General features: G+C 43.5%; 1 protein-coding gene across 1 annotated transcript; it reads right to left on the bottom strand.

The window, feature by feature from the left end:
- Nucleotides 1-193: 193 nt before the first annotated feature.
- LOC127671622 (liver carboxylesterase 1-like) lies at nt 194-27,114 on the bottom strand. The gene is made up of 14 exons (XM_052166447.1): nt 27,063-27,114; nt 23,954-24,158; nt 21,228-21,372; nt 19,086-19,219; nt 15,627-15,780; nt 13,719-13,823; nt 12,355-12,462; nt 11,259-11,297; nt 7,046-7,186; nt 5,328-5,408; nt 4,942-5,089; nt 2,114-2,245; nt 667-739; nt 194-371 (listed from the first exon to the last, which is right to left on the bottom strand). The coding sequence occupies exons 1-14, from the start codon at nt 27,112-27,114 to the stop codon at nt 194-196; spliced, it is 1,695 nt and encodes a 564-aa protein (XP_052022407.1).

Below are 27,114 nucleotides of genomic sequence, written 5' to 3'. Positions count from 1 at the left end.
CCTCAAAAATTTTATTTTATTTATTTTACAAATTCAAACCACAGCTACCAACACTTCTCTTCACTGGCTTCTGCCTACTTCCAACACAGTTTTTCAGCCTCTGTGATGAGAAAGCTCTCTGGGCTACACACACCTTCTGTGGAACAGCATTGACCAGGCTGCTAATGGCTTCCAGGGTTGGACTGCTTCTACTTCATTTCTGAGTGTCTCCCTTGGTCACTTTCTCCACCTCTGTAGCCCGGAGGCTGGTCCAGAAAGCTACTTCCTTGTCTTTGAGCTTCTGGGCTTGCTGGGTGGTGGCTCCAATCTGAAGGTAACTTTCATCCTCGTCATACTCTGGCCAGTATGGCAGTCCCTCCCCATTTGGGTTCCTGAGAACAGAACCAAAGAGAGCTTTGCAACGCTGCTCTGTGGTCCTCAGGTTTCTCTGAGGGTTTTAGGAATTCCCTGGCATATACATTGCCAAGAGGCCACATGGCCCCAGAGACACCTACTCATCTTCTACAAGGTGGCCTGCCCATTCTTAGAAAGTTCTCATTGATAGAACATTACAGCCATTGCTTTGGTCATTTAGATTTTAGAAACTGCCCCTTCCCATCGGGAGTGTCCCCAGTACCCCCACATCACCCACCAAACTTGCTCTGTCTTTTTTTTAATCAGCCTCACCCATTTCGAGCAAAATTGCCCCAAAACTTCATCATCATGGTGCTGAGGTTGATCTCCTCCTCTGACGCGCCCTCTGTGGGGAAGAAGACAAGAGTCCTTTCCTGCTCATAGTGTGGTTCATGGGCAGTGGTAGTATCAGTTGGGAGTGTTTAGAAAGGCAGTCTTCACTCTGACCATGCACTGATGAGTAGGAATCTGCATTCATAGAAGAGTTAGGCTGTGTTCTATTTAAGCTTGGAAATGACCAATCTAGGACTCAAATGGGCACATAGTCCGTCTGTCTTTGTTCCTCATGGTCATCTGCTCTCCCCTCTCTTCTCAATGTCACAGTGTCAAATCCCAGAGTTTTCTCTGCCTAATAAGTCATTGACTTCTGAATCTTCTCTCATTCTCTCATTTTCATAGATTCTGAAATATACCCGAACTATTAGTGTTCTAAGGATTCACCTAAGTAGAAGGCACCCAGAGATACTGGTGTGCTATGAGTAGCCTTGATGTGGGTCACAGGTTACCTACACAGAGTCATGACACTGAGGACATTTATGAGAAGCTTTTTAAAAATATTATCTTATTATGCATTATATATTTAATATGTATTAAAATATAGCATATGATAATACTTAATATAGCATATAGCATATAAGGTATAATAAATAATTACATTATATAAAATGTTGATATTTGACATGTAGGCAGAGATATGGGAATATATATATATATATATATATATATATATATATATATTAGACCCCACCCACACTTAACATCAGCACTAATTGTCTCTTCTCTCACATTGTATAAGCTCCTGGGATTAGAAATTCAGTGATATTCTTGCCTGAGGCAGAGCCCTGCAGGTAATCTGCCCCTTGTCTTAGTGACATCAAGGAGAAAGATTGTGAGGGTGACTACTTTGACTGGGGGTACAGCTTCCTTTATGCCTGTCAGAGGAGGAAAAACAACAGACTGCCTGATGTAGCTCTGCCTTTGTTGTAGTTTGAAAGTGAAATGTCCTTGGTATGCTCTCATGTTGGAGCACTAGGTCTTCAACTGGAGGCCCTGTTTAGGAAGGCTGTAGAACCTTTAGGAGGTAGAGACTTGTAGGGAGCAGGTCACTGTGGATGAGCCTTGAGGCTTGTACCCTAGACCTGCTTCCTAGTTGCTCTCTGATTCCTAACTGCCACTGCAGTGTGACCAGCCAACCTAATGGTACTACCACCGTGCTTCCTCACTGTAGAAGGTGGTGACCCCGTGGAACTGTGAATGTGAACAAACCCTTTCTCCTTAAGTTGCCTTGAGTGGGTATTTTGACACAGAAATGTATGAAATAGTGAACATGGTCCTGTTAGGAATCTGGGGTTAGGAAGAGAGACACTTGTTTAAGGCCATCAAACCAGGACTAAACCCCAAAACTCTTAACTTGAAGTTCAAACCAACAGTGAACCACTACCTTTTAAAAATGGTGTCCCCCAAACAGAGTAAACTTCATCTCCATGGTCTGCGATCACTGTCTTGGGTCTCATGTCAGACACGAAGCTTGGGCGATACTTAAACTCATACATGTAGGTGGGAGCTCCAGCATCTGAGAAGACATGGATTCAGGGATGCATGTTACCAGATATCTACACGTGGGTGCTATAAAGGCCCTGAAAATCCACAGCTAGGAGGGAAACAGAGCTTTAGGGGATCCTAAGAACGTGCTTGGTGTTTGGGGCTAATGTTGGTGACACTGGGACCTAAACACATTTTGTCGTCATCGTCGTTGTTGTTGCTGTTGTTGCTGTTTTGTTTTGTAACTGAATACCCAAGCTACCTGCCTGAGCATTAAATAAAAGTCTAGGAAGAGCATGCCCAGGCTGTCTCTTAGGCTATGTGAAACCATAAAACTTGAAGTTCTTATTTGAATCTTGCTTGGATGCGAGTGTTACGACCATCAGGCATGACGGGAGCGTGAGCTGCCTCTCTTCTGTTCTTTGTCTTCCTCGTCCACCAAAGATGTCATGTCTAAGCCCATGCAACGCTACTCCAGTCCACTGAATCATTGTATCAGATAATACTTCTGCTTATGTACTAAGCCTTGCATCACAGGGACCTCAGTACCAGTGGTCAGAGGACAGCATAGATGCCAGCAGAAGGTGCTTCTGAACAGAAGGATAAGTCCTTGAATCAGAGTGGTGGAAAAATCTATTTCCCTGCATGCTTTCTGTAAGAATCTTGAAAAACATAGAAAAAAAACAAAAAAGAAAAATACTCCTTGTGATCCTACCACCGAGACAGTCCCTTGATGTTTAAGCATATATAAACTGGGATAATAGTATCCAAGACATCTAGTGAGATACTGTAATTCTTTTTCATGTTATTAAATATCCATCCATAAAATTGTAGACAATTATGACACCTCAGCATGAGGACATAGAATTGGTTTTACTAAATTGCCTTCTTAGCCACCACCATTGTCCTATGGTTTAGGGAGAATTGGTGTTTTGAACAAGTAGCCCTTCATATCCCTGTAGCCCACTTATTAAGCAGTCACTATAAGGCCATGAACGCTCTGCTGAGAAAAGGGTAACCTAGCCACCTATGAGAGGGAAATGACTGCAGAAGGAACTGCAAGCCCCAGCCTGGAGAAGAGAACATGTCCTTTAGTCAGTGTGACTGGTTTTAAACCTCTTGCCTAAGACCACTGAGATGAGATAAGTAAAATATGTACAATTGTGAAACAAGTCTTCAATGGGAAATGGGACATAGACACTTGGGCAACAACATTTAGGAATAAGAAACGGTCCTGGGAGGCTCTGAAAATGGCACCTGGAAGAACTCACCTCACTTTCAGGTGGGTGCAGGCTTTCATAACATCCTACCTTACCTGTACACCCTTGGGACAGCATTGGGAAGTCCCAGAGAAGACCCACTTCAGCCCTCAGAGTAGTTACACTTCTATGAGCTTAGCTGGACAAAGGCCAGGTGTGGACAGCAATGGTCCTCCGATCCCCCTTCCCTCATGTCCTGGAACCCTCTGCCTCTGAGTTTTAGGTCCTGTGTAGTCTTTAATCCTGTGTGACTTGTTTCAGTTTTCATCCAGCCCTAGTACTGTGAACAGGCTACCTTATAGCACCCTCAGAACCTGAGCAGGTTCTCTCAAAGTTATTTTTAGGCATCATTTTGAGTGGATTAAGGACTACTAGAAAACCATAAAGACTTATGTCTGGGTGTGAGCAGGTTCTTTAGAGACTGCATTATGACTTGGTACATTAAAGGGGGAAGTTTTACTCTCAGTATGGACAAGTGTCATCTGACCTGCTGGACATCCCAGAGAACAGAGAGAACGTGATGTCCTCTCTCCTGGAGCTTCTTCTTCTGACCTTGAACTCCTGCCCAGAACACTGGACTTTGAGACTTACACCAAGGCTCCTCAAGGGCCTCTAGCTGCTGGGGTTAGACTGAAAAGCACATTAGCTTCTCAGGCCCTAAGGCTTCCAATCCTGTAGTCACCTTACCAGAACCCCAGGGTCTCTGAACTGTTTCTGACCCCAGAATTCTTGGCCTTAATAATCCCACAATTACCCCCAATATATCCCCTTTCATCTGTCTGACTGTCTGTCTGCCTGCCTGCTTATCAGTTATCTATCTCCTACTGTATAAGACTATCGGCAGACCCTGCCAAACTTGCCAAGCATTTGCACTTTACATACACCAGCATAAGTTCAGATCAGGAGCCCCTAGGAGATGCCACTATGTCTCGTGCATACCTCTTGTTTACAGGTAGATTAGCTCCAGCACCTGAAGCTCTTTGGCTGAGGCTTTGCTTATTGCTACAGATAACTGTGCCCATGTGTGCAACAGATCAAGGAATCAAGGAACTAACTCACTGAAATAGTGTTCAACCAATGGTAAGTGTGTGCTGAAAGGGTATACCTACTTCCTTTGCCACTCAGATAGAATAACCTAGAGATGTGTCTTCTGCATGACTCCATGAACTCTCCAGCAACTCTCTCCATTCACAGTAGGCAAATTATTGATAGTGAATCACTGACTGGTCTCTTTCCAATATCATACCCTTATGTCTCTATGAGTGTTTAATGAGATTAACTCCTAAATTAACAACTTGAATTTGTGCCCAGGCATAGAGATTTATGTAAAAGACAAACAATGTAGAATATACCCCACACCACTTCTGGACTATAGGAAATGAGCCTTTGAGTCCTGACCCCCATCAGTTTCCACATTTGACTATACTGGGAGTGAGAGTTCCTCTGTTGTCCAGCCCCCAAGACTCACCTCTGTGATATCGAGCCACAACCACAGATGGCACAGCAAACAACACATCTCCCATCATGTCTAAAAAGAGGTCTTTCTTTTTGTCAGGACAATCTGATCCTCCCAAATACTTCTCAGTGGCCACTGGAGTCAGTTCCTTAGAGATGTTCTGAAATAAATCAAGAAGGAGCCCAACCCCATGCAATGAGCAATGTATGTTTTCCAGCCTATTGAGAAGACTCTGATTAATTATGACCATCTTCAGTGCCATGCTAATACTTACTCTATGGTGGGAGCTCCATATTCTAGGTCCCTTTTACTCTACTACCATTTAATTGACCTGTGATTCAGGGTGAGCCCTCAACCCTTCCTTGAATCTTAAACTCTCAGATTCCATTGATACTTACAGCCAGTGGGTAGGACTTCCACAGGAGAGATGTAGCTGAGTTCTGGTCCAGTTTGCCTTCAGAGAGTGGATAACCCATCATCTGTTAAAAGAAAGGTTAGTCATTTGTCAGTTGTTGGGAATTAATGAAAATAACCAAATCAGCTAACCCATCAACCAAACTGATGCAGAATGGAGGTATTTGCAGGCCTTGATGTGCATGGGTTCTGGTGAATTAGACAATAGTAGTTAACTTGGATTTATCCAAAAACTGAAAGAATACAAGAGATTTAAAACATGTTTAGCAGAAGCTGACTCTTTGTGTCTGTGTGTACATGTGTGTGTAGTATGTGGATGAGTATATAATTGTATATGCACTTGTAAGTATATGTGGGTGTGAATGTATGTTTGTTTATAAAGTTGGAATACACACAGGATATTCCAGGCAGTGAGAGAAAAATCAAAAGCAGGTACTTAGAATCCAAGCACTAGTGGCTAGAGGTCACAAGACATTCCACTACCAAATAGCATAACTGAAGAATCCACCAGCAACAATTATAGCTGTGTTATTTGATAATATTTGAAGTATTTCTGAATTGAGAGCAATAGAACTAACTCATCATATGCTGATGTGTGCAAGCCTCTGCAGTCAGGGACAATCCAACATCAGCATGGCTGTGGAAGTATGATCGTCCCCTGCCGTGCTTACTTGGGAAGCTCAGTATGGTCAGGAGAAAACCTGGAGTTGAGTAGACTGCCCCTGACCTCTGTTGAAGCAGCTACTGCAGAATGCTTGCACTTACCAATCTTTAAGATGATCCCTGAACTAATAATGTCTCGATCAAAACAGTTGCCTCAAGGACCAGAGGGAAATAAACCATTTGGGGATATTGTTCTGGTTTCTCTTCTAGTCTTTATGGAAGGAAAAATCCCTAATTTTGATATAGGCTCAACTTTAACTTACAGGTCTGAATCCTTTCATGAAAAGAAGGATGTTTCTTCTGCAGATGAGTGTGGACCAACATACAATTCTGTATCTGGCCACACAGACTCATCCCCTCTAGCACACTGGCTCTTGGAGAACATCACTGCGTTGAAATCTCTCCCTCTATTGGTGACAGGGGATCTGAGTTAATTTTATAGTCCATCTCTTCCCTAATGCAGTCTTGCTACTAAATGAACAGCATCCTTCTACTTGAATATGTAATTTTCATTGTTTATTTTTAGCACAAGAAACTCCCATTTTCCTTTTGTATGACAATTTTCATTTAAGCAGAACCTACTTTCTCTAGTACTTGTAATGAAACAACTTAGTGTGCTTGTGGAGATCCATTGGGGCATGTGAGTTCAACTCCAAGGTAGAAGCCACTGTACCTCAGCCTGACTCCTGAACTCCCAGCTCCCTCTCCTTTCTGGGTGTTCTTAGTTATTTCATCTGAAGAATTTTCACCATTTCCTGGCCTTTGGGCTAACAAGAACAGATGACAGTTATCATCACTACAGACCTCTCACTTGGGGCTTGTCAGGATTCTTTAGAGAAAGACAAAGAGTGTGGAGGGAGGAGCTCCTGGGACCACACTCCACAGGGCACAACTGGACCATCCTTGAGACTGTTTCCATGGAGATGTCTACTTGTGATGATGAGAACAGCTTCCGTGGATTCAAAGAAAAAGGAAGAAGTCCTGGATGCAGATAAAGATGGGTTCTGGGGTTGGGTTTATGAGCTCACTATTTTCTCACCGTTGGAATAAACCAGCCAAACTCTTGCTTGTTGATGCCCACGATGTAAGGGACAGTATTGAAGTTCTTCTCAGACAGAATCTCTTCAGGTGCCTTTGGTAGAAGTACCCCATCAATCACAGTGGTCAGGAAAGGGTAGCTCTGGGGGACAAAGCAGCATGTGGTTATTTAGTCCACAGAACCCCTGTTGTCTTCTTTGTTGTCTGTCTGATGGTGAAACCCACACTATCAAACTACATGAGCCTGGGCAGTGACCAGAGAAGTTCAAGGCCCCCAAAATGATTAAGTTTCTGCAGAGGGTTAAAACTTTGGCTTGTGGGTGCCACTGGAAAGGTGATGAGAAGGTAGTACATTCTGGAATATTTGTATATACAATAAAGTTCCATAGAGATGGGATCCAAGTTGAAACATGAAATTCACTAATGCAATTTTAAAAGATTTATTTTAACTTTAATTATATGCACATGTCTCTATGGGGGCATGTGCATGTAAGTGCATGTGCCCACAAAGGCCAGGAGAGACACTGGATTCCTTGGAGGTGGAGTTACTGGTGGTTGTGAGCCAACATTGGCCCTAGGAGCAAACCTTAGGTCCCTTGTGACAGTTGCAAGTGCTCTTAATCTCTAAGCCATCTTTTTAGCTCTCTCACTTGATGAATGATAACATCTAATACATCACATTTTGCCTATAACTTGCCATAGAAATCCATTTGTGGAATTTTCTGCTGACTATGGAACATTGTGCTGTTTAAAAGAAGTGAATCATTTTGCACTGCCTCAAGAAAAGGCTTAACATTTTCCCAACGCCAAGGGACATAACTGTAGATTTCTCTGGCTTTCTTTTCACAGCCATATTGTCTACTACACATTTTTAATATCCTTCCTCATGTCATGAACTCATAGATTTAGCTTCTTTCTCCTCTTTCTGTAGCCTCATAAGACATTATAGGTGTCATATTAGAATCTTATGGGATAGCCTCACTTATATGTAGACAAGGCTCTTCTTGTAGATCTGTCTTAGTCAGGGTTTCTATTCCTGTACAAACATCATGACCAAGAAGCACGTTGGGGAGGAAATGGTTTACAGTTCCAAAGTGCTGTTCATCAATAAAGGAGGTCAGGACTGGAAGTTAAGCAGGTCAGGAAGCAGGAGCTGATGCCGAGGCCATGGAGGGATGTTTCTTACTGGCTTGCTTCCCCTGGCTTGCTCAGCCTGCTCTCTTATAGAACCCAAGACCACCAGCCCAGGGATGGCACCACCCACAAGGTGCCCTCCCCTCTTGATCACTAATTGAGAAAATGCCCCACAGCTGGATCTCATGGAGTCACTTCCCCAACCGAAGCTCCTTTCTCTGCGATAACTCCAGCCTGTGTCAAATTGACACACAAAATCAGCCAGTACAAGACCTAATAATGCATTATTGACATCATCACCAAACTCATGCCCAATAGGTCTGTAACTGAAACATGAACTAATCTCACCTGACACCTTTTCCATAAAGTATATCATAACACCCATGTGTTTAGTTGTAGTAGCCCCTTCCCTACTCCCTGGAACCCTTTAAAACAAATCAGAATCATCAAGGTTTGGGAAATAATACAGTAAAGCAAAGGAGAAGGAGCACTTCCCTGGGAGGTACATGGAGCACTGCTTTGATTCAAAGTGGGAATTTAGGTCCCATGTGACACAGATATTCAAGGCTTTGCCTGGGAGCAGGCACAAGTGCTTTGACTTTATCTGAGGACTTAGAAGCACACTTCTTTTCTTTCTTTCTTTCTTTCTTTCTTTCTTTCTTTCTTTCTTTCTTTCTTTCTTTCTTTCTTTCTTTCTTCCTTCCTTTCTTTCTTTCTTTCTTTCTTTCTTACAAATAGTTCATCTCACAAGCATATAATCTGCCGTTTATATAGACCAACTTCATCTCTCTATCTACATATAAATGTGGTCTCTCCCTGAGGACCAGAGCCCCTCACCTCCAAGATAATTGCTGAGAACCACAGAAACTGGAATTGGCTACACCACATTGATAGACATCTTTATTTTATAGCTTAGCTTTGATAAAAAAATATTTACAAGATTAAGTGGAGCCTGGTTTACATGTCACCGGCTAGGAAGTTGGTTGTGGGGTTGGTTACACATGGGATCTAGAACTCCGGTATGTTTGGAGTTTTGTGTTTTGGAGTCAGGCTACCTGAGTCTGAAATTGGCTCTACTATATACTAACTGTTCACTGGGGGCAGTAATATACCCGCATATGATCCAGTTTTCTTACCTGTGGACCTGTTTGATATAAGTAATTGAACCCAGGCAATGTTCATCACAGTACTTGTACTGGGAAAGGCTCAATAATAGTAGCTATTATTTTCATTGGCAGAGTTATTTTATCAGTTGGGTCACGGTGACACTATTTTTGTTCCATCTTGCTAGCTTCATATTCCATGTACAACATTTCTCTCTTTGGAGAACAGAGGACTGGGAGATGCCTAAACTGAAGATCATGGCTTCAATGATGTAGGTCCTTGAATGAATGGTGAATGAATGAATGGCTAGCTCTTGCTGTATGAAGTTCAATAAAATGAAGCGTACCTACCTAAAAGGTCCAGAATTTGAATCCATGCTGTCTAACACTAGAGAACATGTTCTGGGTGCTACTATTACTGCCTTAGAAAAAGTGTAGAGTGCAGAGAGGGCTGCTAGAGGAGGCTGCAGAGGAACAGATAATCTGAATGGAGCAGGCGTGTTTGACCTTGCCAGTGGTCTTTGGGAATGAAGGATGTTGACTGGGAAAGAAGGGTTGGGATTTCCCAACAGTGGACTGGTCATGTGGAAACGGATAGGGGTGCTACCATGCAGGGATATTCCCAGAAATGCCAAGAAGCTTGGGTAAGGCCAAGTGTGAACATTAGAGAGAGGTTCACAAGGCAGATCACATTTTCTGCATAATATCTGGCACATAACAAGCATTCAGATATGTTTTGAGTGGAGTTGTTTTCAATTGAGGCAAGGAGATTTGTGTTATAAGCAAGGTCTGACTTTAAGAAAGAAGTTAGCATACTTTGGCTTGTGTTCTGGACGGTAAATCTGATGATTCTAAGACATGGGGGCAGGAAAGGAAGTAGATAAAGAAAATGGAAAAAGTCCAGAAGACGGGCAGTGAGGGTCCTCTGAAGGTAGCATCTTCAGAGGGGCCATCATCAACAGTAGGGACTACAGTGACAGCCATGGGTCTCAGCAATGCTGGTGGCTATGCTATGACATATAGGTTCATTGCTACCTTTGGCTAGACAAGAGGGGCATTCTTTCCGCTTCTTTTTTTATCTCTTAGTCTTTATCTTCCCCAAGAAGATCCTTTCAATTATCCCTACAAATACGTCCAGTCACAAACTGCTTTTAGCCACCCTTCTGCTGAGGCCTTGGTATAATTTGCCACAATCTCTTTCCTGGAATCCAGTCCCTCTGTTCCCACCTAGCCCCTTACCTACTTTCTCTTCCCATTTTTTAATCAGTGGATCCTGATACAAACTAAGTTCACGACACTCTATTTTATTTACTCTACCGGGTGCATCCCTCCCCTTGAAAAGGGAAGGCTCCAGGAAGGTTGGGAGCTCCATCTGTTCACTGCTCTATCCCAGTTGTAGAGCTAGTTCTTGCCTCACTGTAAAACCTTGATGAGTGACTGAAAGAACCCCACAGCATCCTCACAAACCATCAGTGGATTGCTAGAACACCCAGGGAGAAAGTGCATAGAACAGGACTATAAATATTTGACATATGCACAGCAAATGTCACAGGTTAAAGGGCACTGCCAGAAGGTGGGAAGACAGGGCTGGAGCTGGAGATCCAAGTGTATCAGTCCTGAGCATCTCAATGAAGGCTCCTAAGATTCTTTCCCAAGCACCTTTGCCCCTTCCACAGAAGGTTCTAGTCTATTCTCCCCCTACAGGGCCATACTGTGAGCAGGAAATGTAAATGAGAAGGAAACCCCTGAGCTCACCAGGCTGAGATTCTCATTAGTCACCCTGTACTGTGACGCACAGCTCTGTCTGTGGTTTTCCTGGCTATGTTATTCTGGCAAGGGACTTCCTTCTCTGGGCTTCTGCAACATGCATGCCGCGAGTGACTAGTATTTTACAAGAATAATTCTTTGCTCCATAGTTAATTGAAGCTTAAAGGTGTTAAGACTCAGCACCTATAATAGAAAAATAAAGATCCTTACCTCTCTGGGGTCTCCAAGCAAATCAAGAGCAAAGAATTTCTGTGAAGACAAAGGCAGAAGATGTGATGGGCAAGAGTCCCTGTATGAAGGCTGACCTTCAGCTATACTTCTGAGTTGTCAGCTTCTCAGTTCTGGTCCCTCCTTGACTGAGCCCAGTGTGGGAAGACCTGAGCTCTACTGGGCATGGGAACATGATGATGGAGTAAGACAAAAATGAATAAGTAGTAACAGAACATTGTGGTTATCAATCATCTTTCTTTCAAGTATCTTAGCTGGGTGTAAATGAATGCATATTCTATCTTTTTACCTCATCTGGGTAGACATCTGAATGAATGTATGGTCATGTAGTATATGATGGTCATATTGCTGAATTGGATGAATTAATGCATAGAGTGATAATGAGCAGGTAACAATAATATATCCTTGTTTGGTTGGAATGGATGGTGGGGTGTAAACAAACTTTGTCCAGAAAATGCATAGGTATTAAAATAGCAAAAAAAAGTGTAAATGAAGCAATATATATGGATTGAGATTGCATTTGTGAAAGAACATTGTGGATGATGGATGGATAGATGAATAAATGGATGAATGTGTGGTTATCTTAGAATCAGACTACTACTAACTTACAACTGATAGTTTCTTGTTATATAAAGTTAATATGTATCTCTATTTTTGATTCAAAACTCACAAAAAGACTAAGGGAAAGACTGAAAGTAGGAAAATACTTGCAAAGTTCTGTTTCATAAAGCCAACTAGTCAACTGTTAGACAAATTATAACATTTCTGAAATCTTTCATGCTTAGTATTTCCAGCCCTTAAAATTTAGGATGGTTGAATAGGAAATGCTTAACTTATTATAATACATTCACCAAATCCAATACATTTGGTAACCCTGGGATATTGTTATACATTTTTTCAACATAACATTTTTTGAACACTTTTGACATTTGAATCATTTCACGGTAAAAAAAAAAAAATCTAACTTGTATCAGAGGGCTGACACTGTCCATGAAAGGTTTTTACATAGTTGTTCAGGACATGAGGAGCACTGCACCTAGGACAGAAGTGTGGGGAGCACTGACTTAGCCACACCTACCATCTTCAGGGTTGTTGCTAAGAGTTCCTCTTCCGTCTTCTCACGCAGACATCGAACTATATCGGCTGACGTGGTGGTGGCCGCACACCCGGTAGCAATGGCGACTTGCTGCAGCAATCACGGGGAACAGCAGAGATAAAAGGCTTTGTCTCTCCTCTCCATGAACACACAGAGAGGGATTCTATCTCAAGCCCAGTTGTGGAATGTGATCACAGAAAGGGCTCTAGACAAGCAGGCGAAGGCTGTGGCTTGAGTCTCATTGTCCCTGTTACTGATTGGCTTGTGACACGAGTCACTCATTTGTGTCTTAGTTGCCATTTCTCTGATAACATGGGTGTGGTTATCTGAAAGCCCACTGTTTTAAGAATGACAGTGTGAGACAGTGGCTAGAAGCATGGAATCCCAAATAGTACCTTTTGGTTTCATATTTTGTTGTTAAGAAGAAGAACTGTCAAAGCACAAACCTCTGCCACCCCATAAATCACAGAACAAAGCTATCTCTGGAACCTAGAGAAAGTTTGTAATCTTGGGGACAGGTGTGGCACTCATGTGGACTGGAAGCAAAATAGTGGGAGGAGGAGACACAGGTGGATAGAGGCTGGTGGAATGTGCTTGGCTGATTGTTCTCTGTTCCTTCTGTCTGCTCTGGCCACACCAGCTTTCCCACATTCTCTCTCACAGGATCCCCTTTTACATGGGACATTTGCCACAGGTCCTTTGCACATGCTGTTCCGTTTTGAGATATTCTCTGCTTGCCAGATAAAAGTGTCACTTCTTTCTGATCTTTATGGTTCTTACTTATTGGTCATGGTCTCACTAACTTTTCCTTTTGGATTCTTGTGATTTCATCAGATTTGGTTATTCTCTTTCCTTTTGTGTGTCTTCTTATTGTTGAAATCTTGACATTGATTATACAATTAAAAATATTAATCTCCTTTACTAGAATGGATGCTTTCTAGGTTGTAAGGTTACCAGGGAAGAATCATCCCAGATCCATAGCCTGTGAGCAGAGCACTGGAACTCAGATTCTGATAAATATGTAATTATAGGCCATTGATCCCTGTCCAGCCTAGCCTACCTTAGTCCACTTGGGACAGTGTGCACAGTGGACATTGCAGTGAGCTGGCAGGTCATTGTCTTGAGCTTGGGTCTCAGTTTGACCCTGATCACTTAATGACCTCAATAAATCACATGTGGAAAAAAAATCACATGTGGATTCGGATCCCGTTTCCTAAATAGACATTGGGAGAATGAATTCAGTCTCTAATGCCCTTCCAACACTTGGGGATATCACCTGAATAACTCAGTGGGAATTTTCCTTGAAGATCTTGCAGAGCTTAGAACGGGCTACCCTGATGACCTACCTCAGCCGCACGCCTTGTGTTCTCCCTGTACAGACATGGCGTGAGGGCCACACCACTCTCAGAAATGGCCCTGTGGAAGAGGTTCTTGGTCAGTGGAGATAACACCTGGGAAGGGAGAGAGGAGGAGAGTTGATGCTCAAGGGAGATGGCCACCGACCTGCTCATCTTGTAAGATTTCCTCCACCTACACTCCTTGCCTACAGACACTGATTCTCACTGGATGTGACAGCTCCTTCCCTGCCTCTGCCAGCTTCTCAGTTTTCATCAGAGCCAGGCAAGCCAAAGTAGAGAGAGTGCTACATGTGCCTATTATGCTAATCAACAATGCTGCAAGGAAAGGTTTTGTAGTTTCTAGCTACAAACTCTATCTTAGTGTTCCTGGTACTCAGAAAGTGTCCCAGGGAAAATGATCATGGGCATGCATAAAATTATGTTAAAGACATTTCTTTGATGATGGGTAAGGATTATACTTATCTGTGGGTATAAGGTCTGGTATTTATAAGGTAAAAGTTTTTCTCCAGTGGCATAATACTGGGTACATATCAAGTGTATATCAAACACATTCAAGAGTAGGTCTCATGCTCAGGAGTAATTGGCAAACAACACAAGAAGAAAATGGTTTTTGTATGGGAGTGCTTTTTAATTGCTTTTTGTTTGTTTGCTTGTTTGCGTTTGGGTTTTTTTATTCTTTGTATTTTGGGCTTTGTTTTTTTGTTTGCTTTAGTTTCTTTTGAGACAAAACCCATAAAGTTGTGTGGGTAGGAGGTGAGGAGATCTGGGAAGAGTTGAGGGTGGGGAGAACCTGATCAAAATATATTGTAGGAAAAATAATTTATAAAACCCAACAAATACAAGCTAAATAAAGTAAAAAGGAACAAAATTCACTGCGCATATGAAAATAAAAATAAGGGACAACTTAAAAAGCTCAAATATTATAATAATGGGTAATAAAAAATGTTTTATAATTACCATGGAATACTATGTTATTGTAAAAGCAAGAACCAAGGAAAGGCACTTTGCATTGTAGGGAGTGTTTGCTGTGGTGTATACTGACGGAAGTTGTAAGAGGCCCAGGATAGGGATAGAGTTGTCAGAGAAAGACAAGAGATAGCCACAGAGATATCACCTGGGTACAGGACTGTGGATGACTTATTTCTCTTTTGACATCTTTTTTTCCTTCTTTTAAATCTTTTAAAATATAAAATATTATCCAGTGAGTATTCCACTATGAATCTGATACATGTTTAAAGGGTAATTGGGCTGATAGACCCAGGTATGGGATGCCCAGAGGGTTCTGTGTAGCTCCCAGGAGGGTCACCTCATTGTACAGCTCCTGGTGCTTTTCTACAGTTTCCCATATGTGACCCCATCTCTACACTGGCGAGTTCACTCCCATTACAGGTTGTCTGTAACCTCCTTGCCCTTCCCTGCCCCTCTCTGTTACAGTTCCTGCTCTTCTTCTCTCTCACTGATTTCCCTTAAAGCATGGTGCCTTAGGCCCTGAGACCGCTGCTCACCCTCTTAGGCATGAACACGCCACACAGCAACCTCAGAGGAAGCCCTGTCTGCTTTCAATGCTAACATTCTCTCTACCTGTAAATCGAATTTCCAGCCAAACAGTGACCTTCTAGCTGACCGTTAGCATCTCTTTATTCACCCTAAGTTAGGTGTGTTGCAGAACGGAAGTGAGTAGGAAGAAGAGAGAACGCAACCAAGAGAGAGGGATAGAAACAGTATAGTCACAGGCTCAGGTAGACATTCTTTTGGCTCCAGGACACAAAGCTAAGATCTGAGCTTTTGGGGTGCTCTTCGTATTTAGTTCTACACTGCCTGATACTGAGCCACCAGTACAGTCTTGACAGCCATCAGCAGCCACATCACATGGGGCTTGGCACCAGGAATACTTACAAGGACAGAGACGCTTTCCCCTCCTGCTGACTCGCCGAAGAGGGTCACAGATCCTGGATCACCTCCAAAGTTAGCAATGTTGTCCTGAACCCAGTGCAGCGCAGCCACCTGGTCCAAGTGACCCCAATTCCCTCGGCTGTGTTCATCTCCCGTGCTGTAAGGGAAGGGTGAGAATTAGAGTAGGAGACATTGTAGCTGGGCCATGAGCCAGCAGTGGCTAAGGTATAGATTATCCTTTACTGTTTTGTATGTTAAAAGCTTTGTCTCCAATGTGGGGATTCTGGGCATTGGGATATTCTTCAAAGGATCCATTGTTAGGTGGTTGAGCTATTGAGGGTACTAGAATGAAGATTGTCCTAGTAGTATTCTGGTTAGTTCTTATGAGAAAGTTGTAGAGATCAAGCTTGACCCCCGACTTGCTCGCTGACTTCTTGATGTGCCCCATTGTCACAATATCATCTGCCATAATGTGACACAGCCCAGAGGTTTCACAGCTGGAATCATGGTGCTTTGACTTTCAGCCTTTGAAGCCCTGTGGTAAATGCATCTCATCTAAAAATTTACATTTATTTTACTTTTAGTTATGTGTATGTGTGCAGGGATCTGGGCATGTGAGGACGCTGGTGACAGCAAGAAGCCAGAAGCATAGGATCCCTGTGGAGCTAGAGTCATAGGTAATTGTCAGCTGTGGATGCTAGGACTTGAACTTAGGTCCTCTGCGAGAGCAAGATTTACTCTTAACCACTGAGATATCTCTGTAGTCCAACTTCATATTTTATAAAATACTAAGCTTTGGGTATTTATTATACCCATAGAAAATAGCCTAATACAGAAAAGTGGTCCCAAAGAATTGGTCCACTGATAAAACTGTACTAGAATATGTGAAAGTGGCTTTGGGGAAAATGTAAAGGATTTGAAGGAGTGGGCTAGTTATCTTGAAGTGCTGTATTCAGGGTGCTGTAGATGACTCAGGTGACAAGGTTAGGGGAGTAATTGCAAATGGATACAGTCTCTGATTATAATAAAGACTACTCTGAACATCTTCACAGAGAACTTGGAGGAGCTAAACCCATGCCCTAAAGCTTTATTGGAGGCTAAAATTAAGACTGATGGAGCACTTTACATGGTGGAAACGATTTCTAAACAGCAAAGCCTTCAGGACATGGTGTGGACGTTATTGGCTGCTGGAGATTTTCGGTGGGACTAAAGAAGAGCAGTTAAACAGAAGAGAAATAGTAGCCTGTGGTTAGAGAAGGAACAGAGGAGGAAAAGGTAATTAGGGGTAGAGTCAAGAGATCACCCGCTAAAGAGATTGGCAGGAGGCTGATCATCAGGATAACAGGATAAAGGTTTGAGACCATCCATCATTGGCAAGATGCCTTCCAAGACATGATGACTTCACGGGAAGAGTTCAAGACCTTTCCTTGAATTTTCTACCCAAAGTCATCTCAAAATTCTGCTCTTAGCTGGCAGGATTCAACCATAAGAGCTATAAACACACTTGTTAGAAAGGTGGGAGCACTCCGTGGAGGTGAATATGGCCTAATATGGAACAATCACTGCATTCGAGGCAGTGAGAAAAATGAAATGGTCACTATAGCAACATAGGCCAGAGACACAGAACTTTGATGTTTGTAGGAGTAAGGAACTGAGAATAGCTGGGCTTTCTATTTGAAAGATAGAGCTAGGAAGGATTTCAGGCCACGTAAGTGTGGAGTATGAAATAAAACAATCTAGACTTTCCCAAGGACTTTATTATGAGCAATCAACCGTATAAAACCTAGGACAGCTGCTTGGGGCGGGGGGAGGGCTTAGGAAAACAGGAAGGGAGATTTGGGGGCCTAGGTAAGTTGTCAATAGTTCACACTGTCTCTGTGAAGTGGGGCAGTCCTAGGTAGACATCCCAGGAAACATGAGGAGAAAGTTAAAGATGGCATATTGGCTTCAAAGAAGAGGCGGGTGTCTTAGTTACAGTTCTCTTCCTGTGAAGAGACACCATGACCAAGGCAACTTATAAAAGAAAGATATAATTGGGGGCTTGCTTACAACTGTTTCAGAGAGCCAATCTATCGTGGTGAGAAAGGTGATAGCAGGCAGGCAGGACCCTGGAGCAGTAGTTGAGAGCTTACCTTATAATCACAAACATCAGACAGACAGACAGACAGACAGACAGACAGAAACACACACACACACACACACACACACCACAGAGAGAGGTGGGGGGAGATGGGAGAAAGAGAGAGATGGGGAGGACATGGGATTTTGTAACCTCAAAACCTAACCCCCAGTGACATGTGTTCTCCAACAAGGCCAGACCAATTAATACTTCCCCAAACACTTCCACTAATCGGAGACCAAACATTCAAAATGAGAGCCATTTCTCATTCAGACCATCCCAGTGGGGAATGCTGGGAATTACTGGACAGGGAGGAGGAGACATAAAGAGGCCTGAGGATGGGAAGGGAAGGAGCAAGAGAGGGCTGATCATGAGCAGCCAAGGAGGAAGTGGAAACAGCCAAAGCTCGGAGAAACGACGCAGTAAGAAGCGTGTGTGATCACCCAACTGTTACTGAGGGCTCAGGAAGTTGTTCCAGGGAGAGAAGAGATCACTGGTGTCTTCAGCAAGCACAGCCTGCCAGGCATGAGGGAAGGAGAGGAGATGGAGGGATACTTTGGGCAAGCTTGCTGAAATAGAAGGCAGAGAAACAACCTGGGTGAAAGAGACAAGGCACCTCAAGAGGAAGATGAGTTCCTGCTGAGAAGCAGACCGCAGCCATCTGCCAGTTCCAGTCCCCCCAGCAGCAGCTGGAGCTCCGCAGGACTATTTAGCAATCTTCAGGTCTGTCCATTCCAGGTCATGCATATCCAGAAAAGGCTCCCAAAGTTTTAATGCAGGGAACCTGATCCTGACCTCACAGATCTGACAGAGAGACTCTAGCCTCCTGTGTTTGCCAGATGCTAAGGAGGAAGTGAGCTGTGGGCACCCTAACACTCTCCAGGGAACACTGTTCCCTGGGGTCAGATCCTCTGACAGCTTCCACAGACCCCAGTCACTCATTTCTTAACACATAAGCATTCTCTAAATTCTTCTGTGCCTCCTGTCCCAGGAGATGTGTGACACTGAACGACTTTGCTGCATAGTGACTGTTGTCAGGAATTCATTGTGGTGGGCAGCACTAGTGAGGGGGAGGTGTGTGTTTCACAGCTGTTTAAATGGCTGCAAGGCTTTGAAAGATGAATGAGTTTAAAAGCAGGTCTTCCAGGAAGAGAGAGCAGTAAGCACAAAAGCCCAGAGCACACATGTGGTTGAGGAGAGAGAAGACTGGCAGGGTTCAAACGGAAGAAAACAGACTTAAGGAGCTCATTACAGATCTCTCCAAGGATGAAATTACCAGGGACAAGCCCTAATGTCCTGACAAGAGAATGTTAATGCAATCTGACAAGGGTCCGCCATCTTACCTGAGGAATCCCCAGATGCCCAGGCGGTATTGAATGACTACTACCACTACTTTTTCACGGGTAGACAGGGCCAGTCCATTAAAAGTTGATGCTCCACCAGATAGTAAACCACCTCCATGGACCCATACCATCACCTGGACAGACAGCAAAGAAACATGCAGGTTATAAGAAGTAGAGGAATAATATTTGATGCCTTAAATATTTCTAGATTATGACTAAGGAAGCCATTATCTAAAGCCCATGAGTACCCATTATGGCCACATAAGGTATGTGTGTGTGTGTGTGTGTGTGTGTGTGTGTGTGTGTGTCTGTAGCCTTCCTAACTCCCTAAGCTTAGTCTCAGATCACAATACCACTCAAGACAGTCTAGTTACTTACTGTTCTGCTTCTCTCAAATCTTAAGGGCTATGTCTTTCAATAGTTCTTCCAACTGCTAATGTCAATATGTTCTAGCAAAAGCCACAGATGTCATTTTCTCCCCCAACACAACACCCCTTTCATGTCTGGACATAACAACTCAGTTCAGTGATGAGTTAACCTTCCCTGTGACTGAAATATTATCTCAGTAAATACACATGTCCCCAGTAGCACCTCTTTCTAAGGTGTCTCCTCAAGCTGCTCTATCTCCCAAGCCTAACTACCAGCTACATTTCCAAAAGTCTTTATACATTGACTTTACCTGAGAGCCTATGACCCACCAGGCACTGCCATATAGATTAAGGATCAGGAGCAAAGGGAGTACAATTTCTGATTAATGGCTCTTGGAGATCACATTTCAAGGAAGAACTGAAAGGATAAAATACTATAACATTGCTAATGGAATATAAAAGAACTACAAAACTGTAGACTAATTACTGTTTAAGGTATTTTAAAATAGACTATTCTTGTAACAGAGAGGTAATCTGCTTGAGGTTCCACAGAGCATGAGAAACAGAGGTAAGACTTGACTCAGAGCCTACACATTGAATTCCAAACTCCTGTAGCCCACAGCCACATCTCAGTGAGTTAGCAGTCAGGCAACTAGGGCAGAAGGCAGATGTTCTCACTGCCTTGTGTGTGCTCATTCAGGACTGAAGCACGTCTTGAAATTCACTTCTGTGTGTACACATGCAACAGTACCCATCTGAAGAAACAGAGGCTGAGAAAGTAAGAAATAGCCCAGTCTCTCATCTTCTTAAAAGCACATCCAGGATTAATCCAGATCCTGTGCTCCAAGACTTGTGCTCATGGCTGAAGCAGCTCCTGTATTTAGACTCCCAAAACCCCTGTTTCTTCTTCTCTTGGGTCCCCTGCTGCCTTGAGGGAAGGTCTGAGGCAAAATCATTTCAGAGTGAAGACCAGCAAAGGCTGGTAGGCAATGACATACTGAAGAACCTACTATAATGTATCTTCTGTCCCAAGGGTCTCCTCCAAATGACCACCTCTATCCTGTGACCTGAAACTAGCAGCCTGCTCATCTTTGTGCCTTTGTTTATATGGAAATGCTGACTCACTGAGCCATGAGCTCTTGCCAAAGGCAACCAAGGAAAGAAACAAATTATAGTGAAGTCCCAGATGTTTGGCAAAGGAAATGCTTCTGGGATTGTCCCAGTCTGCATCCCACATACCTTCATCATGGGACCATGAAAGCATTCACAGATGGACCCCGGTGTACTTGGAAGACCACACACTTGTTCCAAGTCCATATTAAAAAAACATGGTTTGAAGGTTAGAGGACCCAAGTTCTTGATCCATCAACCCTCATTTATAGATCCCCTCCATCTTTGTCTTATTTTCTCTGTCCATAAAAGTGGGACTAGGTGGATGTTGGGTCATGGATTCTTTCCACTTCTGACTTTACTGGAAATTATGTCTTAATTCTTGAACAGCAATTAAGGGAACAAACATTGCTTTCCTGATGTCCATTTTAAGAGAGCATGCAACAATTAGGATGTGCTTACCAGATACACTGCACTCTCCACATATGGCTAGCATCACTGGGGATAACTGAAGTACCCAAACCATATTTTTCTGTGGTCAGGAGAAGTCAGAGTCATGGCTAACAATAACTATACGGCTAGAATCTTTTATCCCCTCTAATCTGCCCTGGAAGATCCAGGAGGCTGAAGCTTCTGGGTGCTCTCTTCTGTTCTGAGTGCTTACCGGCAGCCTGTCTGTGCTTGTCAGGTCAGTAGGGGAGTAAATATTTAGGTAAAGGCAGTCTTCAGAATACTCAAGAGTAACGTTTTCTAGTTGGTTAGTAAAGACATCGGAGAGCACTGGTCCCACTCCTGTAATTTGGGAGCACCTAGGAAGGGAAGAAAGAAGAACCCTGAGATCCAAACAAACAAATAAAACCCAGGGAAGGCCTTCTATTATGTGGTTTAAGCTCCCAAAGTGAATTTCTATTACTAGGCCTGAGACTGGTGTGGAGAGGAAGCTATCTGGAAGTCCTAGTAAGAATCCTCAGATTCCATGAAGACCAAGCAGAGGCACCAACACTCATTACAGTCAAACAGGAGATCCAAAGGGGATCTAATGCCAGCTCTATATCTTGTGCTTGCCGTGAAACAGCAATTATATCTGCTGAGGGATGTGTACCCATCAGATCCAATAAAACATAATCCCTAGCATTTGTCTCATACCGGTACTGAGATAGCCTGGTGTGAACTCCAGCTGTTCTTACTGTGGTACACATGTGTCTTCTCCATGTAGGGAGGGTCTCCTCCACTGGGACATGATTCCAGGCTTAAATCCCTGGGAAGATTGGTCATGCAGTCCTGGAATTCCCCTTCTGTGTGCTCTGGGGCCAGCTAGTCTGGAAAGCCTCAGGACCCTTATAGCTCTCAGAGACTCTCAGCAAGCCTGTGTCAAAGTGCCCTCTACTGCTGAGATGTGTGCAGTTATCACAGGTTTAAGGAACACAGCACCTAACCTAGCTAAATCTCTTGGAGAATTCAAGTACAAAAATGACTGCAGGGACTACTTGGGCCTTCAGTGTGTAGACATTGCACAATGACCACAAGCATCAGGAACATCCACAGCAACATAACCTCGATAAACATACAAAGTAAGGCACCAGCGATTGACCCCCGAATGACAAGGATGTATGATCTCCCAGACCTTTGCTCTGAATTGCTGCTTTCTGTTCTTAAGGAAGAACAACAGACTTCAAGGAAACACAAAGAAGTGGCTCATAAATTCATCACAGAAATGCTTTCTTCTGGGGTGGGAGAAGTAAAGTTGTCTATCTGGAAATATTTCTAATTGCTTGTTGTTAAGCAGATGCAGAGGGTGTCCTCACTCTAGAAATTGAACATGGAGATGAAATGTTTAAAAAAAACTCAAACAGGAAGGCTGAAAAGTACAAAGAATGAAGTGGGAAAGGACCCAACAAAAAATGAACCCGAGAGCAGATCAGTGCCCTTGAGGGCCAGCTAGCTCATGCTTCTTCTCTTTTTTTGGGGAGAGGGGTGAGGGAGGATCATTTTTATAGTGCTAAGGGCTTTTGAACTTGCTAAGCAAACAGTTTACCACCGAGCTGTAACCACTGCCCCAGGCAGTTTATTTGAAAGGACACAGTGAGAAAAGAACAGGAATGAAGGAAGACAGCTTACAGACCCCATTAGGAACATCAAAAGAGCAAACATGGCAGTTACTGGGGAGAGTCTACAAAGACAAAGAACAGGGAAGCTTACTCAAAGAGGGTAAAGTAGATTGCTGCAGCCTGATAGGAGATGCTGGCATCCAGCTAACAGGCCAGATATAAGGTCAGAGGTCACAGGTTTGATCAAACCCAATGAAATCACCTATGACATTATAAACAAACTGGACAGTCAAAGATAAAAGGGAAGAAAAACAGTAAGAAAAGTAAGTAATGCATAAAGGATTGCTACCAGCTCTGCCATATAATAAATACTAGAGTGTTCCAGATAGAACACAGCACAGAACAGGGTTGTTAGCCTTTGCTGGTAGAAGTAAACAAAGATATAACTACCATTGCCTTAGCACTGCAATTGTGCAGAGTATTCACACCTATCTGCAAACTGACAAAACTATTTTGTTAAACATAATATTCACTGAGTTTGTTAATGATAGGCAAGACAAAGATGTGTTCTGTGGCATCAAAAATTCAAAATGGAAGAAAAAGTGACACATAGAGCATTAGTTTTCCTATTGGTTAATGGTGGGTTCTTGTTAATTTAATACTGTAAGTATGGGGTGTTTGTTGTAATCTCCACAGCGACTACAAAGCAAAAGCTTATAACAACACTGAAAAAAAAAGTCAAAGGATCAAAGAACACTACTTGAGAAAACCACCTAACTACCAAGAAAGACTGAGAGAGGGAAGAGAGGAAGGACTGGTTGTGGGAATGCTGGGTGCCTCTCTTGTGAAGTCATCTGGGCATGCTGGACTGTGATCAGCTCCCTACACCTTTTACCCCCAACACCAGCAGCTTTCGCCATGAAAAGTTCAAGACAGGAGGAGAGACATGATCCCCGTGTCATATCCTCTTATCTGCATCTTTATCCAACGAGTGAAACACCAATCATCCTTACCGACTACAATTCATTTTCTTGCTTTGCAATTAGTTATTATATCCCCTCTTAACACACAAACTCTCTAAAGATAGGGGAACTTTATTCTGCTCACTGATGCATTATCAGAACCTAGAATATGTCTGAAATATAACAGGTGTTTAATAACTACATTTTTGAGAAAAGATTCTAGACACTCTGACAGTTATGGAATGTCTTTGGGAACTTAGAGTATGTTAGGAATACATAAACAAAGTCTAATCAACCAGAGACCTACCTCAACTCTTTCTAATAGCTTTATGAAGAAGATATCCTTTGGAAAGAGACCCAGGCCCTCCCCAGTAGCTTACATAGGAGGGTAGGAGGTGGTGTTCTTCACGGAGTTCCAGGGCTCTGCAGGCTGTGGTGGAGCAAATCTCAGGGGTCCAAGAGGGGGTTTAGCAAAGGGGACTCCCAGGAAGATGGCCACAGGCTGTACGAATCCTTCTAAGCTGATGTACTTCCCCAGGACTTTGCCTTGCATGGTGTCCACCACGGGTGGTGAGGACAGGTTCCCTGATGAAAACAGGAGTCAAAATAAGAACACCAGAGTGGATGTCTTAGAACTGAATTGGGGGGGGTGTTTACTATTTTTAGTATATGCTCATGAATAAGCTATCATAGCCATGTAGATATCAATTGTTTTTAATATCAAACTATGGTGAGAAAAACCATCCTTTCCAATTCACAGGGAGGTCAAAAGAGGTAAACCAGTATTGGAGGCAGAAAAGCATCCATGCCATGGAGATGGGAGATAGTCCAGTCAGTGAAGTGTTGGGTGTTGGTGTTGGATGCTGGGCTAGAAGATGAAAGAGAGGTGGTTCCTTACCCCTTATCACTTATTACTTTTACTCCTCACCATTGAAATGACCAGAAAGAAACCAAAGTCAATCAGGGGGATGAGGCAGAGGGATTGTGAGAAAGGAGGAGCAGGGGAAGAGGAAGACAGTTTTCATCATTTGGAGCTCAAGGGCTGTCCTCAGTTGCCTGGCTCTGAGTGACTAAGTCGGATAGTCAGTAGGCTACAAGAACCCCTATTGGAGGTGGCTGGGGTTCAGGTTCTCAATTAGTTCGACCCTGTGAGTGTCAGCATCTCCAGATCTACCAGGCTTTGTGTTTGAAAGGCTCAATTACAGAAAAGACAATCCAGGCTTGTTGCAGGTCAGCTCAGGACTTCCATGCCATTTGATGTGGTTCACTAGCAAGACTCATTAGGATGTTTATTGCCCAAGTGTCACTGGCCAAGCTGTGTCATGTTTATTTCTGCCATCTGAATCCGGAACCAGTGTTTGACCATCAGAGCCCTGGCAACCTCCAGTAAGGCAAAATGAGAATAGAAGAATCTGAAATGGTACGTGGTTTTGCTGCTAGTTACCCCAGCAACCTCATCTCAAAACATCTTCAGAAAGTCCATTCAGGATGCTCTCAATCCCTCAGGGTCCTCATCTGTAATGTGGCCATGTTAGTGTCTACATAGCCAGGCTTCTTTGAGGAGGATTATAAAGTGCTTGGAATGCACATCTGGCACACAGTAAATGTTCCACACGTGTATCTCCCATCTGGTAAGTTGTAACCTTTGCATTTCTTTTTATATTTTCTCATCTCGACGGTCCACCTTCCACCTTCTGGCTACTGGTTTCTACCCACTTCAGGTGGAAGAACAGCATCACTGAGCCAACATGGACCACAGCTAGTGACCTGGGCTCAGATGTTGCTCTCACAGTGTTCCAACCCCTCCTCCACGTCTCCCTGGCCTTCCATGGTGCTTTGTTTGCTCTTCCTCCTGTGACCACTCTAGTGTGTGTTCCCAGTTGAAACTGTTTCCAGTGCTTGGAGTGGACCTTGATCTGTTTTGAAATATGGTTTCCTATAAAGACCTTCCTGGGATATTGGCTGTTCTCTTTGATAAGACCAATTTTGAATCATTATTTATTTCTGACCACACACTTGAGTGGAGATGTTGAGATATTGGTACTCAGTGGCAACAGTTGGAGAGTGAGAGAATAGATTCATGTTCTGAGAGGGATGCTCTGAGATGCTGACCCTCTGAAGCTACACAGAAGAACATAAAATCCATGACCATGATCAAGAATGCCAATGTCCTTCAGCATCAGGAGAGATGGTCAGTCTGGCTTTGCATCAAACCAAGGAGAACCAAGCCAAACCAAGGAGAACCAAGCCAAACCAAGGAGAACCAAGGCAGGGGCGAAGCTGTAGGGAGTCAGGGAAGAACTGTATGTGCCACAAGGATGGAACTCACAGGCTAACCTGGCTGGGATGAGCATGTTATAACTACCAGAAGAGCATTCTTGACTCCAGAATGGTTCCTATTGCTTACTTGACCACTAAGCAAACCTCAGTACTTTATCTGGGGATTTGAGCTCCTCCACATTTTTCCCCTGTACATTTCAGAATTTTCCCCCACTTCCCATGGTCTCTACTTAGCAGTATTTGTAGCCCATTCATTCTTCCCAGCCAGAGCTTGTATCTTGATATCTGAATCTCTGAACTCTTCTCTTTCACATTTGCAACTCTCTTCCACCTCCCCTCATTTACTAATTCCCACATTACACGTCCCAGTTCCCCCTGGTGATCTGAAGGCCTCACTCCCTCCTCCAACTCCTTGCAGCTCCTTCCCATTACCTGTTTCATCTAGGTGTATCTGTGGTCCTTCTCCTACAAGGTCAGGCTCCCAAGTCTAAGGGCTACCTCTTATTCACCTTCTCACCCAACATACAGTCCAGTACTGGCATCTCTTGGGGACTGAGGAACAAATTATCTTCTCAGTAGCCATTGCCTCTTAACATGTTGGCTTGACCATGCATAAATGTTTATTAATACACCCCTTAAAAATACCACCTCTTTCAATACATCCATTTCTTGTGTTTCCAGACCAGACACTATGCTAGGAGCTATAAAATCAACGACCTATGTCATCCTCAGTAGAGCCCAGTAAGGAAGGTTCTATTGCTTTCCTATTTTCCAGATTCATCACCCGGACACTGCAAAGTTGAAGTGTCTTTCCTAAAGTCACAGGGATCAGAAGAGCTGAGCTAGGCTCTGTCCTGCACACTGGATCCCGACGAATGTTGTTGAAACTCTGTTGAGCCTCTTTCTATATCTGCCCAAAGATGGAGTAAGACCTGGGAGATAGCTAGTGGCGCTCTTAACTCATGCCAGCTCAATGACCTCTTAGCACCTGCAGCTGTGCCCTCACCATGGATTTCTTTCCCTTGATCTCTGTGATGGGAAGAGCCTGCTGGGTTCTTCTGCTCCAAGCCCTTTTTGAAATCATGCTGGTGATCCCTGATACAGAACGGAACCTGGCGTCTCTTCTCTTCATATGAATTTACACTCCCATCTGCCCAGGCTTAGGAGCTGCAAACGTGTTCGCAGAGTTTGTATTTTGGAAGAACTCACCAAAAGCCATGCACGTGTTTAGGGAAGCCAGGGCCAGAGCAGAGAGCCACAT

This window comes from Apodemus sylvaticus, chromosome 21 (genome assembly GCF_947179515.1).
Source record: "Apodemus sylvaticus chromosome 21, mApoSyl1.1, whole genome shotgun sequence".
In the NCBI taxonomy this organism is placed as follows: domain Eukaryota; kingdom Metazoa; phylum Chordata; class Mammalia; order Rodentia; family Muridae; genus Apodemus; species Apodemus sylvaticus.
This window is presented reverse-complemented; position numbering and strand designations above follow the sequence as displayed.

Bases quoted from the DNA above. Each gene is read 5' to 3' on its own strand.
- LOC127671622 (XM_052166447.1), bottom strand. From the start codon at position 27,114: ATGTGGCTCTCTGCTCTGGCCCTGGCTTCCCTAAACACGTGCATGGCT. The intron at 19,220-21,227 runs GTAAGCACTCAG...CTGTCTGTCCAG, and splicing joins CAAGCACAGACAGGCTGCCG to GTGATGGTATGGGTCCATGG. The intron at 7,187-11,258 runs GTAAGGATCTTT...TTTGTCCCCCAG, and splicing joins TGCTTGGAGACCCCAGAGAG to AGCTACCCTTTCCTGACCAC.